This window comes from Barbatula barbatula (assembly GCF_947034865.1).
Source record: "Barbatula barbatula genome assembly, chromosome: 8".
Lineage (NCBI taxonomy): Eukaryota > Metazoa > Chordata > Actinopteri > Cypriniformes > Nemacheilidae > Barbatula > Barbatula barbatula.
The window spans coordinates 6494054-6509293 of NC_136771.1; the positions used below are offsets into that span (position 1 = coordinate 6494054).

The window sequence follows — 15240 nt, forward strand, 5'->3', positions numbered from 1 at the left end:
GAATTCGTTGCCTAATAACTAAATAAAGACCCGTTCACACCAAGGACGATAACTATAAATATTATACCTAAATTAGCATCCACACCAACAGATGATGAACATTATTTGCGAGTGTCATCACGTTTCGATTTTTTGCCGAAACATATAACATATTTGCGAAACACGCTGTGTAGCAGTTTGTCCGTAGAAGCAACATGGCGAATTCCATGTAAAGGGACACGAGGTTTATGTAGATAGAAATAGCTCATTCTAAGGTAATAAAAACATAACGCTTCATTATGTTAAGTCTTCATACACATCCGAAGACACAGTTATTTATATTACATTGCATTTCTGTCAATAGATCCTCCGTAATTGCACACATTACACCTTTAAACTCAAGTGGATTTTGTTTGGCTGTCCATTTTGAGCGTTCCTCAGTCGGAAACAGATGTCAAAAGGTATAGATGGCTCACCAGGTCATGGAGTAGGAAAAGAAGAAACATTTGACATTTTCCCCATGTAGTACAGAAAAATCTTCATCGCCAATATGTTATGTGTCAATTCAGATAATCCAAAGCATGAGGACAGGATAGTGTCTAAAGATTTCTTCAAGTCCATAAGGAAGCCAACATAGCCACGCATTACATGATTGGCAACACGGACATTTGTATTCTTATCAGAAGACAAGTAAACTTCTCAACTTTTAATTTGTTCATTAACCAAGCAGTCAATCCCAGGCCACCAGTAAAGTTCACGAATGCGCACTATTTCTCGAAGACCTTCATGGGCCGGATTCGCCAAGGCACGTCGTGATGAAGCAGGAAAAACAAGACGTGATCCTCTAAATACGTAGAATACGGATGAAAAGCAACATCCACATCAGTTGATGAAGAAGGCCATCCGTGAGAAATCTTTGCGTGTAATACAATGACATAATTTTCATCTTGAAGGTGAACTCCTCCTTTAAATTTGAAGCGTTTCTAAAACTTTGTCATTAAACTGTATTCTATCTGTATATTATAGTTATTGTTCTTGGTGTGAGTGGTCCTTAAAAAATAAAACACAACTTAAATGCAACAAACGGTAACATTGTTTGAGAGAAAAGAGGTGATTTAAACCAGGATAGCACCCATTGATGCGTGGCTATTAAACGACAGCAAAGCATCATGGGAATACAACTGCAATTTTTTTGTTGATGTCGTCATTTGTATAGAAAGACACTGCATATTAAATTGAATGAAACAATGCGCAATTACAATCCATCAGTGCCTCTTGTTTTTGGAATGCCTTGTCTTGGGGAGACAAAATCTTATCAAAATCTCTTCAAAAGTCTTGATCATTAATAAAGACACAATATTGACAAATTTCACATCCCATCAAATGAAACCCCCACACCCAAAAGATATCTGATAAGCACTTGTCCCTGATACTCACGGGTGAACATCGTAAGGAACCATGGGATTGCGTACAGCTGAAAGGAACAAAGAGAGAACATTCATTTTAGCACAAAAGCAATATTTCACGTGAGCAACAGTGAGATTAATGTGAAAAGACGGAAAGCATCCCAAAAAACGCCACAGCGATTGTAAAATTCATCAGCGGAAACCTGTGTTTGCAATTCAGGCCTTTGCTTACCACCCCAATGTGAAATGAGAGGGCATGTGTGGGAGGGTAATGACCAAGCAACATGCTTCTTTCTCCCTATCCTCTCTCTCTCTCCAGCACCCATTTCAACACTGCCTCTTTTCCCGTGGTTCTGCTGTGCTGCGGCGGGGTAGGATGTATAATCCATTTCAGCAGTTGATTGGCGGCTCTGCCTCAGAAGTGTTGAGGGAGAAATCAGAGGGCGAGTGCTACATAGGCTTCAGTCTAGCCAGCTCAGTTCCCTGCTGAGAAGAGCTCCGTCTGAGAGACGCTGACCCCACCAAAACATGGTGGAGAACTTTTCTGCGCTCGAAAGAAAGAGGCGAGAAGGAGCGCTGCATAATGAGATTTAACATCTGCCCTGATGTCAACCAGCCCAAAAAATGTCATCCTGGCACCAACTATATTGTTTTAAAGATTGCGACAACGACATTCGAAGTCGCGAACGTGAGAGAATGTACACAACCCTTGAAGACATCATAACAAATATTGCCCTGGACCAATTAGGTGCGAAATTGTTTGGCTAACAGAGTATCTGGACGTTTCCGATAAAATCGGTTAGTTCTGGCAAAAATGTCTCCCAATCTAACATTATCCAAACGCCAGCGCGAAACAGGACACGAAACTAGGTCAATTTGAAGTGAATTTCAGGCCTCACCCAGCCAAATATAATAGCACTCACGGAGATAAAACTGAACAGAGCTAAAACCCCGACTGACATCAGCCAAGATGTATTCATGCCTCTAAGACTGTATAATAATAACACGATCAGTCAAGTCGATGGCATATTATTCTGACTACACTGTAGAACAAAACAAAAAATGGACATTGTTTGAAACAGTATGAAAGTAATGAAATGAACATTGAAACAACAATAGATCAAGGAATCACGTCTTACATCAGAACAAAAATTGTACGTAAATCAAATATGCATCGCGCCTGGTTACGATTATGCTTAAAGACCAAAAAATAGTACATTACGACCAATTTCGCTTCAAGAAATCCTGGGAAATGTTATAATCGCCCTACAGAGAAAAATGTCAACAAAACTTGTAAAATACGACCCCTTTCAAAAAAATCTCAAGGGTACATTAGATTTACTGACCAGAAAGCAATCTGCGTCCCCGTCAAGAGGATATCTTGGAAAGATTAAGTGTACATCACGGCCTTCAAAAAAACTATAGCCCAGCAGTAGATTATATCCCATCAGATTTGCTTTTGATCCTCGTTGTGTAGCCACAACAACAGCTGTTTAGAGACTGAACCGAACACCGGTGAATGAGAGACGGATTCGACTCTGATTCCCACAGCTCATCTTTTCTTTGGTGTCTGTGTGCAATTTTAAGGTTTGCTCTTGGATTCGTCTGTGGAGGTGAAATATCCTTCAGTGTGGAGAGAGACCAAGCGTTTGGAAATGGAGGGAGGCTTTGCGAATCCCAAAACATGTGGTTGTATCTGCGCTAAAACTTGGCACAAATTCAAATCTTAAGGTGAACCCAGAATGAAAATATAGTGTGTAGAGATCTTGGATAATGGAAAAGCACAGGCCAGCAAAAGGATGTTGGTACTGTAGATAAGAAACTAAATATCTATTTATGAGGTTGCTTAAATATTAAATATTTAAAGAAGTAAAATATACACATAATACTTATATTTCAAATAAGTTATTACATTGGGAAGCTATCTGTGTTCCAATTTTAATTTTAAAGCAGCACACTTACATCCGGTATGAATCCGATCTCATTGAGGTGGTTGCTAAGCTCTGGGTCGTGGAACGCGATCATCTGCGAGAACACCGTCAGATATTCTGGAAAAATGCAGAATTAGAAATATTGCTTAAAGCATAAATAATCTAGATAATCTCTGCACACGGAGGTAAATATGACAAAATGTGAACCTCCTGTTTATCCTATGCTAAAATGTTCAAAGGTGATCTTACCTTGTATAACGTGAGAGTTGTCTTTTAGGAAGAAGTTGTACAGATATTTGGGGATAAAGGCCGACATGCAAGCATACGCAAGAGCTGAGAGATCAAATATAACTGGGTTAGCAACTAGAGTCACTTCATATATAATAGAACTGAATCTTTCTGAATGGTGAGCATTCATTTAAATATTGTGTCCGAAATTCTACCTTCGTTGTTGAAATTTAGATACAGGAAAGGCGCACAGAGCGAATCCAAGCCTGAGGCGAAAACATGAGATAGGAGTTATTATGCACACAAGCACACACTTTTGTATTTTTACATTTACAAATAAGCATCATTTACAGTTTAAAAATTTGCACACAGACAATCTGTCAAGAACATGTCCATGATATATTTCAACCCAAAATTCAATCATTCTCAAAGAAAATTATAACTTCTTCTATTATGACATGACAACATTTAATCCAAAATCTTCCTTGCCGTAACGCATACAGATCTCACTCAATAGTTATATAAACAAATCATTGTATGACAGTAGCTTAAAGGAACAGTTCACTTAACAGTTAAGATTAAAACTGTCAAATGACAAAGTGCCCCAAAACTGTTTGCTTTTCTACAGTACATTCTTCAAAATATCTTCTTTTGTGTTCAACAGAACAAAGAAGACATTTCTTAGGCAATTTTTTCCTTCTATGGTAGTCAATGGTGGCCAAGAACTGCTTGGTTACAGACATTCTTCCAAATATCTTTCTCTGTGTTTATGAAATGTATAATTTGGAACAATGTGGAGGTTCGTAAATAAAACCGTTCCTTTAAATGATACTGTAATTACTACAAATATACTGTAATTCTTTTGGAAATATGCAAAGCCTGTCGTACAAAAATCCTGCGTTAGAGAAATGAGACTCTATTTAGAAGCACTACGAAGAAAAAAACACTCAAATGTCCAGACGCATTACGGTAATGAGACAGTACCTATTATGAAACAAAATCTGATCTCATTTTCTTCCTGCAAAACATAATATCTAATTTCCACCTTGATGTGAAATATGAAATATTAAGTGAAATATGACCTGGATATGCTTGACAGCTTTCATGAGATTCACCCATGCAGCAATTTATAAATCACATCAGATTCTGCTCGGTCACATTGCCTCTGTTTTAAGCAGTAAGAACCTTTATATGTTTATAAAGACACAATACGAGTCTTTGCTTCCATCTAGTGGCAAAAAGACAAAGCTGAGCATACAAAGCAGCACCCAACTAAACTAACTATTCTTCACCTTGCCAGTAGACCAGGTCGGAATGAGACACAACCCAGGCCTTCAGGACCCGACGAAACTTGGCATGACCCTGGGGCGACGACAGCAGTTCGTCATACTGGTGGCAACGTGGGATGTCCACTTCAATCTGCGTGACGGACGAAAGCAAAAGAAAATCGAAAGGAACTTCGGTCTGTGACCTTCAATGAACTTGGACAAGTGACCGTGTGGCCGATGCTTCCATTGGGGCCGCCAGGTCTCAAAACGCTTGAAATATTCAGCAGTAGACAGTCAAATCTTAACAAGGCTTAAAGGTGAAAACAGCCACTCAGTAAACAAAGTGAATTATTCAACAGGCGAATGAATTATTCATTCTGTCAATATTATAGCTAGTGCAAAGACAATTGAGGACGCGGAATCTCACCTGTCTGTCAGTGGGGATGGGCGTGTCCTTATCTACACTGTCATATTTTGATTGGATATCCCCCTGTGGGAATATTAAATGCAAACGTTTATAGAAATAAAAGATCGTTCCAGTAAAAAGGTATTTTAGCATAAAAGCTAATTGTGCATTGAATTTCCAGCAGCGTTTGGTCGGTTGCATACATCATGCTATTAAGCAAACACAGAAAATCGATACACCATTAATGACAAGGAAAATGCCAAATGTGCATTTTGGTTGATGAATGTATTGACAACCTCAGATAGAAAATCAAGTAAATGGGTCCGTAGTTTTCTATTAAAAGAAGCATAAACATTTATTGAGCGTTTACAATATACTGTATAGCGCTGTATTTGCGCTCACCTCAATTCCTAGTAAAGTTGCCCACACCAGACCTCTCAGAAGTGGGGGAATATCCACCCGGGCCTCCTTCCAAATCTGGTTCTTTTTGTATGTGTATGTCTGAGAACAAACAGCAAACATTTCTGGCACGTTACTACGTATAGTTATACAGTATAGATAAAGCAAATAAAGGTGAACTCCATTTCAACAACTGTATATTAAAGTCACCTTCTACGTGCCATATCGGTTTGAAGCATTGAACTGTTGGTTACTTTATGTGCTTATCTTTACGTGTTTGATTTTTTACAAAAATGTGCACGGATTACATTTTCTTACAAGTTTGTTAATGTACTTGGTTATAACAGATTTTTGTTTCTTTTTAATCTAAACAGTTACAGATTGCTACTTCAAAAAGCGTCATGATAGTACTGGTTATACTTTAGAACATGTGCGATACCTGTTCCAAAAAAATTATAATAATATAAAATATAGGTTCTAAAAAAAGGTTCTATGTACCAGTGTGACCTTTTTTAAATCTTGCAGGGGACCATTTCTCAAAATGTCTCCTTTACCTAAAATGCAATTCTTTCGAGGATTTTTCAAGTTCTTGTGAGGTGATTTCATCAGGTTTTACTATTTTCTGTTGAGATCTAAAAATGTGTGTGTTGGACCTTGAGCAGTCTGTCGAAGAGGACAATGCGGGTGAGCTGGTACTCCGTGTCTCTTTCGCGGATAATGAGAGGCAGGGTGACCGTAGCGGACAGTTCATTACTGCTGTTAGACTGAGGCAGACTGGATTGCCTGCGGGACACACAAGACGTTTCTGAATCCCCGGGCAGACACAGAGCGCTGCCAAACACAGCAGAATACATAAAAAGAGGAACGCTCTCTTACTCGTCTTCTAATAATGGATAGTACGTCTCTCCGGCGACATCCTTCAGCCTCTGGAATAAAAACATTAGCAGTAGTATTTTATCAGCATGCATCGTTTTACGCTTGTTTCATGACACACGCGCATGTGGGGCGATGAATGTGAAATGAAGCGTGCTACAAAACCTCACCAATTTTGTCAGGTGTGGAGTGATAATTTACATAAAAGTTCTACGGACAAGTTTTTATTTTGCATATTTTTTTTATTCATGTATGAGGTTTAAAAATAACTACTTAAAAATGTTGCGGGACTATGCAAATCAGAACATGTTTGTAGCGCGCTTTATTAAACATTCAGCCATCCGTAACCACAAACACGCTTACATTTTTGAGTTGATAGAGCGAAAGTGTCACGGTCGTGCCATCCAGGAGGAAACTTCTGTCTCGACCTTGACCGAAAGATTCTCCGTCCTCCAAAATAAATCTAGCAACACAACATGTGATGTAAGACGCGTGCAGCTGAATGCATGAAAACAAACCGCGCCCCCTAAATAAAGGACCTTGATTGATTTGATCTAGTTTATGTTAGAGAGATCAGTGATGAGTGGGTACTTGGGAAGTGTGCAGACTGGAGGTTTTGATTGGATGATCTCCTGATTGGTCAGTTCTTTCTCCAGGTCTCCTCCTGCCAGGCACCACAGGTGATAAACCTCATATATAGCTCTTTCTGTTAGGTAGTTTCCTCCATCATCTACATAAACAACAAAAGTTATGCACATTTCACGAGATACAATAGAATGCAGATGACAACAATAATCTTTATACCAGTTCGTATACCATGCCTAAGAGGTTTTATAGCCCTTGCCCACAGTAAAGATATCTTAATGCACGGCCTCAAATAATTTATTGGCTAAATAAATCAACAACCCAAGCAATATTTGTTCCATTCTTACACCACGTCATACATAATTTATTCAAGCTATTTACAGTTGCCAGTTAATGCAGCAACTTGGCGCATCATTAAAAACCGTAAGTTAAAACGTGTAAGTTTATTGGCATTAGGGCAATAATGACTATTTTCACAATATCTACATTGGTGCGGCTATTCGCACGATATGTTTGAATGAAATAATAAGTAGATTACTATTATATCTATATATGTATAAATTACATAAAAAGTATAGTATGTTATTATATCTGTTAAATATATTTAATTTAAAATAAATAAAGCATAAATATATATTTTATTATTACATTATATTTAAAATAGGTAAATAAAGTCAAAATATACCTATATTTTAATAATTCAAATATATTTTATATTGTTTGAATATATCTTGGAGGTGCTCCTTAACACCTCCAAGACAAAGGAGATCATCGTGGACTTCAGGAAGGCGAAAGGAGGCACACACGACCCCACCCACATTAATGGGATGGCTGTTGAACGTGTTTCCAGTTTAAAGTTCCTGGGGACTCACATTTCGGAGGACCTGTCCTGGACCACCAACACCTCATGCCTGGTCAAGAAGGCTCACCAGCGTCTCTTCTTTCTGAGGACACTGAAGAAGAACCAACTGTCTTCAACTATCCTGGTGAACTTCTATCGCTGCACGATAGAGAGCATCCTGACCAACTGTGTCACAGTCTGGTACGGGATCTGTTCTGTTGCTGAGCGCAAGGCACTGCAGCGGGTGCTGAAAACAGCCCAGCGCATCACAGGGACTACACTTTCTGCCATTGAGGACATCCAGAAGAAACGCTGTTTGTGTCGAGCTCGCAGCATTCTCAAGGACTCCTCTCACCCCGCTCATAGACTGTTTACTCTCCTGCCTTCCGGTAGGCGCTTCCGGTGCCTCCGGAGAAGAACCAGCAGACTAAGAAACAGCTTTTTTCCAAGAGCTGTTTCATTATTGAACTCTGCCCCCCACTGATTCCACTACCTCTCTTACCTTGAACTCCAATGCTGCTATAACATTGTTTACATTGCACTACAGGGCTGCATGCATGACTGAACTGTACACACCAGTACTTCATGTTATCTGCTCTACTGGACTGTTTGCACACACACAGCATCATTTGCACTCTATACTGCTCACTTGCACACCAGGAATATTTAACTGAATGCTCATTTGCACTAATGGACCACTTCCATAACTGCACTAACCTATCTACTGCACTGTAACTCTATTAACTGCATCTACTCATCTATTGCACTGTAATTCTATTAACTGCATTAACTAATCTACTGCACGGTAACTATTAACTGCATCTACTCATCTACTGCACTGTAATTCTATTAACTGCATTAACTAATCTACTGCACTGTAATTCTATTAACTGCATCTACTCATCTACTGCACTGTAATTCTATTAACTGCATTAACTAATCTACTGCACGGTAACTATTAACTGCATCTACTCATCTACTGCACTGTAATTCTATTAACTGCATTAACTAATCTACTGCACGGTAACTATTAACTGCATCTACTCATCTATTGCACTGTAATTCTATTAACTGCATTAACTAATCTACTGCACTGTAATTCTATTAACTGCATCTACTAATCTACTGCACTGTAATTCTATTAACTGCATCTACTCATCTATTGCACTGTAATTCTATTAACTGCATCTACTCATCTACTGCACTGTAACTCTATTTACTGCATCTACTCATCTATTGCACTGTAATTCTATTAACTGCATTAACTAATCTACTGCACGGTAACTATTAACTGCATCTACTCATCTATTGCACTGTAATTCTATTAACTGTGTCACAGTGCTACATTGAGACTGTGACTACACACACACACACACACACACACACAGACCCATTTACCCACATACAAATATGGACTTGTGTTGGTGTAATGAATATATGTTAATGTCTGTTAATTGCTTTACTTTGTTGCTTTGTGCCCAGGTGATGTTTGCTGTATTTGTCTACCAGGTTTATACCTGTAATTTGTTAGTTTATTTTATTAGTTGGTATTTGGTTTAATAATTTAGAATGTTGAAATGTTAAATGTACTTAATATACCTACCTCCATTTGTTCCAACATGGTATGATCCAAGGGCGGGGCCTAGAATATAAAATGGCTCCCAAACACTCACTCAGGGTGGTTGAAGTAGGTTGGTGTGTTTTGTAAAGACAGTTTGAACTGGAAACTATAGAAGCTGATCAGGTCCATAGGATTTAGCTGAACAAGCCTGTAGATATTGTACAGTTTATTTTTTCTTTTATTTTTGTGTCACTTTGTTACACTGTTTGCTGGATTCTTTTTGCACTGTGGAGAAGAGGAAACAATAAATCAATCTGTTTCCACCTCACAAGCCTTTGGTCACTGTCCATACCCATTGCTCGGGTCATCCTGTTAACATTTGGTGTCAGAAGTGGGATGGAACACTAACATTCAACACTTTGTAAGTTTCCGAAGAGTGACAAAGGCTACCAGCATGCCACCCAAGAAGAAGAACCAGCTAGCAGCAGATATTGATGAGGAGCAGGATCAAGGTGCCACATCTGATGATCCAGTGCATCCTGTGGATATCACTAACCCCACAGGTGATTCAGCAGTTACAGCTCTGGCAGGGATGTTTCAAGCATTTCTACAATTTCAGAAGGACAGAGATGAGAGGCAAGAAAAAGAAGCAGCTCGACGGGAACAACAATACAAGGTCCTTACTCATCAAGTTACTCAGTTACAGATGGATCTGGAGCAGAACCGACTAGGAGCTAAGTCGTCTGAACACTCAGTAACTCGAGTTTTTGACCATATGCCTCAAATTTCAAAACTACAAGATACTGATGATATTGAACATTTTCTCACTACTTTCGAGAGATTGGCAGAGGTGTACAAATGGCCAAAACAAGACTGGGCCATTCATCTGGTTCCCCTACTCACTGGCAAGGCAAGAGCTGCATTTGTTGCAATTTCACCTACCTATATGTCTGACTACGGAAGAGTTAAAGAAGCCATTCTCCAGAAATATGAAATCAATGCAGAAACCTACAGACTGAGATTCCGAACTGTGAACACACCTGTTGATGAGTCACCAATGGAGTTGTACGTCCGCTTAAAGGATTTGTTCTTCAAATGGGTCGACTTTAAGGAAAGCAGCAAGACGGATCTGATGGAAACCATAGTTCTGGAACAGTATATGCGTGTGCTTTATCCAGATGTGAGAACATGGGTGAAGGAGAGAGATCCCACTACAGCACAAGAAGCAGCTAAAATGGTTGAAGCCTATGTTGCAGCTCGTAAGGGATTCTCTGGAACATTCAGATATGCTGGCAGCCTACAAGCCGTAAGAAGTAAGTCTGAGGGGTATGGGGGAAGTTCGTACTCTAATAGTCACTCCCAGATTGTACAACCCACCCATGTAAAGATGTTCCCTCAACCGGTAGACACACGTCAGAAGTTATCCAGCAACGATGTAGTTTGTTATAACTGTGGTAAACCAAGTCACATCAGCACGCATTGCCCACTTAAGAAGCCCAAATCAGCCAAGTTGTGTTACATACCTAGACCCACCCCTACAGTTTGCAATTCTTCTGGTACAGAACCCACCATTACAGTTTTATTGAATGGGAAGCCAGTAACTGCCCTGATTGATACAGGTTGTGCAAGGACCTTAGTACAGTCTCAGTACATAACCAGGGATTTGTGGTCTGAGGACACAGTTTTAGTGTGTTGTGTCCATGGGGACAAGACAGAGTTACCCACTGCTGAAGTTTATATTGAGGTGAACAAGCAGCCATACTTAATGAATGTGGGTATTGCAGCTAATTTACCCTACCCAGTGTTGCTAGGCACAGATATGCCAGTTCTGGCAGACCTAGTACAGGAGACCGCTTGGTGTGGAGTGGTTACTAGAGCTCAAAGACAACGCTTAACTCAATCACCCTTAGATACTGTAGAAAGCACCCTTTCAGAAATGCCCTTTTTCACTGAAGACAGTGTAAGTGAATTAAGTGTGTCAAGGGAAGACAGACTGGAGAAACAAAGAGATTTGATTACAGATCTAATTGATGGGCCAGAACAGCTTCAATTTGAGTTAGCAGACCCGGAAGTTGATGACAGTGAGTTTTGCATACTCCATGATTTGGCTAAACTGCAGAAAGATGATCACACGTTGTCTGAATGTTTTCAGAAGGCTAATAAGGCCACAGTCGGCACCTCACTGTGTGATGAGGTGTTTGTAGTAGACAATGATCTTCTTTACAGACAGTCTAAGGAGGAGGGAAAACAACTTTTGGTTCCCAAACTGTATCGTAAACGAGTGTTAGAAATGGGTCACTCTATTCCATGGGCAGGACACTTGGGATTCATGAAATCCCTAATGAGAATCTCTAAAAGATTTTATTGGCCTGGAATGTATAGTGAGGTAAAAGATTATTGCAAGTCGTGTCCGGAATGTCAGTTGGCAAAAGGAAGAGCACCTGCTATGGCACCACTTGTACCGATTCCTGCAGTAGAGACTCCGTTTGAAAGAATAGGAGTAGATATTGTTGGACCTTTTGAAAGAAGCCAGAAGGGTAACAGATTTATACTTGTGATCTGTGATTATGCCACTAGGTACCCTGAAGCATACCCCCTTAGAGAAGTAACGGCTAAACAGATTGCAACAGCAATGTTACATTTTTTCTCCCACGTAGGCATCCCGAAAGAGGTTTTAACGGATCAGGGCCCTAGTTTTATGAGTCGTACACTGCACCAAGTCTATCAACTGTTAGGTATAAAGAGAGTACGAACAGCTGCCTATCACCCTCAGACTGATGGATTGGTGGAGCGATTCAATCAAACACTGAAAGCCATGTTGAAGAAGTTCGTATCTGAATCTGGAAAAGACTGGGATAAATGGTTACCTTACCTTTTATTTGCTTACCGTGAGGTTCCCCAGGCATCCACTGGCTTCTCGCCTTTTGAACTGCTCTTTGCACATCAAGTAAGAGGTCCTCTGGATGTATTGAGAAGCAGCTGGGAAGACAAAGACAAACCACGAAAGCAAAACCTCCTTTCCTACGTCCTTAAAATGAGAGACCAGCTTCAACGATCATCTGACCTGGCTCATCAGAACTTGAAGGAGTCCCAAGCCAAACAGAAGGTTTGGTATGACCAGAAAGCAAGAGCAAGATCTTTTCAACCAGGTGATCAAGTCCTTTTACTTCTTCCTACAACGGAGAACAAGCTGTTGGCAAAATGGCAAGGTCCTTACCAGGTAAAGAGGAAACTTGGGCCAGTTACCTACGAAATCACTATGCCTTCAAGACAACCTCCATTTCAGACCTTCCATGTCAATATGTTGAAGCAGTGGCATAAACGTCCTTCTCAGGCAAGTGCACCACCGCAAGCAGTGAAAGAGCTTTTGGTAAGATTTGTGGAAGAAGATGAGGAAACAGAGGAGCAATACTTACCTATGCATCAGAGTGAGTGCCACGTGGACCTTCAGCATTTGTCAGAAGGGCAACGTCATCAAATACTAGAATGCATCCCTGGTCAGTTGTTCCAAGACACACCTGGAAGAACAAACCTTGTCCAACATAACATTCATTTAAAAGACTCAAAACCTATTCGGCAACCAATTTACAGAGTGCCAGAAAGACTTTTACAAGTAATGAAGCAAGAGCTACAGTTAATGCAGGAACTTGAAGTTATAGAGCCTTCAGCTAGTGAGTGGAACAGCCCCATAGTGCTGGTACCAAAGAAAGATGGGTCCCTCAGATTCTGTCTAGATTTCAGGAAGCTCAACTCTGTAAGTAAATTCGACCCGTATCCAATGCCCAGAGTCGATGAACTCGTGGAGAAACTTAGTAAAGCAAAGTTCCTCACAACACTCGACCTATGCAAGGGTTATTGGCAAGTGCCATTAAGTCCGGACAGTAAGGAGTTCACAGCGTTCAAAACACCATTCGGTCACTTCCAGTTCAGAGTCCTTCCTTTCGGTCTCCATGGAGCACCTGCCACCTTTCAGAGGATGATTGACCACATACTCCGTGGAACTGAAGTCTTCGCTGCAGCATACCTGGATGACATAATCATTTTCAGCACATCTTGGCAGGATCATCTGCAGCATCTACAGGAAGTGCTAAACAGGATTAAGTCTGCTGGACTCACTATCCGTCCAGATAAATGTGCCATTGCCAAAGAGGAAACTTGTTACCTTGGACATGTACTGGGACATGGAGTCATTCGTCCACAGGTGGGGAAGGTTGAAGCGATCAAACAAGCACAACGGCCTACCACCAAGAAACAGGTACGAGCTTTCCTTGGCTTGGTAGGATGGTATAGACGATTCATCCCCAATTTTTCAGAAAGGGCTGTAGCCCTCACAGAGCTAACTAAAAAGGATAAACCCAATACTCTAAGCTGGACAACTAAATGTGAAAGTGCTTTTATAGACTTAAAAGATGCTTTGTGCAATGAAGCCGTGTTGCAGAGTCCAGACTTTGAGAAACCTTTTACAGTTCAGACCGATGCATCAGAACATGGTTTGGGAGCTGTACTATTGCAAGGGGAACAAGGAAAACTTCGGCCTATTGCTTATATTAGTAGGAAGTTACTTCCTCGTGAAACACGGTATTCCACCGTGGAGAAGGAGTGCCTGGCACTCAAATGGGCCATGGACTCTTTCAGGTACTACCTTATTGGTAGGAAGTTTAACTTGGAAACAGATCACAGAGCTTTAGCTTGGCTAAACCAAATGAAGGACACAAATGCCCGAATTACCCGTTGGTTTTTAGCAATGCAGCCTTTTCAGTTTGAAGTGTCATATAGAACTGGCCGGGAGAACTGTGTGGCAGACTTTCTCTCTAGAACACCACAGAGGGTGTCTCGAGAAGGGGGAGGAAATGTCACAGTGCTACATTGAGACTGTGACTACACACACACACACACACACACACACACAGACCCATTTACCCACATACAAATATGGACTTGTGTTGGTGTAATGAATATATGTTAATGTCTGTTAATTGCTTTACTTTGTTGCTTTGTGCCCAGGTGATGTTTGCTGTATTTGTCTACCAGGTTTATACCTGTAATTTGTTAGTTTATTTTATTAGTTGGTATTTGGTTTAATAATTTAGAATGTTGAAATGTTAAATGTACTTAATATACCTACCTCCATTTGTTCCAACATGGTATGATCCAAGGGCGGGGCCTAGAATATAAAATGGCTCCCAAACACTCACTCAGGGTGGTTGAAGTAGGTTGGTGTGTTTTGTAAAGACAGTTTGAACTGGAAACTATAGAAGCTGATCAGGTCCATAGGATTTAGCTGAACAAGCCTGTAGATATTGTACAGTTTATTTTTTCTTTTATTTTTGTGTCACTTTGTTACACTGTTTGCTGGATTCTTTTTGCACTGTGGAGAAGAGGAAACAATAAATCAATCTGTTTCCACCTCACAAGCCTTTGGTCACTGTCCATACCCATTGCTCGGGTCATCCTGTTAACAAACTGCATTAACTAATCTACTGCACTGTAATTCTATTAACTGCATTTACTCATCTATTGCACTGTAATTCTATTAACTGCATTAACTAATCTACTGCACGGTAACTATTAACTGCATCTACTCATCTATTGCACTGTAATTCTATTAACTGCATTAACTTATCTACTGCACGGTAACTATTAACTGCATCTACTCATCTACTGCACTGTAATTCTATTAACTGCATTAACTAATCTACTGCACGGTAACTATTAACTGCATCTACTCATCTATTGCACTGTAATTCTATTAACTGCATTAAC

The 15240-nt window shown here is 40.2% G+C and overlaps 1 protein-coding gene across 1 annotated transcript in view; it reads right to left on the bottom strand.

Moving 5' to 3' along the window:
- The window catches only part of tbck (TBC1 domain containing kinase), a 42410-nt gene that overhangs the window by 18684 nt on the left and 8486 nt on the right, over window positions 1-15240 (bottom strand). Inside the window, exons 11-21 of the mRNA XM_079462207.1 lie at window positions 7082-7220; window positions 6854-6953; window positions 6494-6543; window positions 6271-6400; window positions 5621-5719; window positions 5240-5302; window positions 4837-4963; window positions 3760-3810; window positions 3566-3649; window positions 3348-3433; window positions 1417-1453 (exon numbers count right to left, since the gene is read on the bottom strand). Coding sequence (XP_079318333.1) covers window positions 1417-1453; window positions 3348-3433; window positions 3566-3649; window positions 3760-3810; window positions 4837-4963; window positions 5240-5302; window positions 5621-5719; window positions 6271-6400; window positions 6494-6543; window positions 6854-6953; window positions 7082-7220 — 966 coding nt within the window. The remainder of the gene's footprint in view (window positions 1-1416; window positions 1454-3347; window positions 3434-3565; window positions 3650-3759; window positions 3811-4836; window positions 4964-5239; window positions 5303-5620; window positions 5720-6270; window positions 6401-6493; window positions 6544-6853; window positions 6954-7081; window positions 7221-15240) is intronic.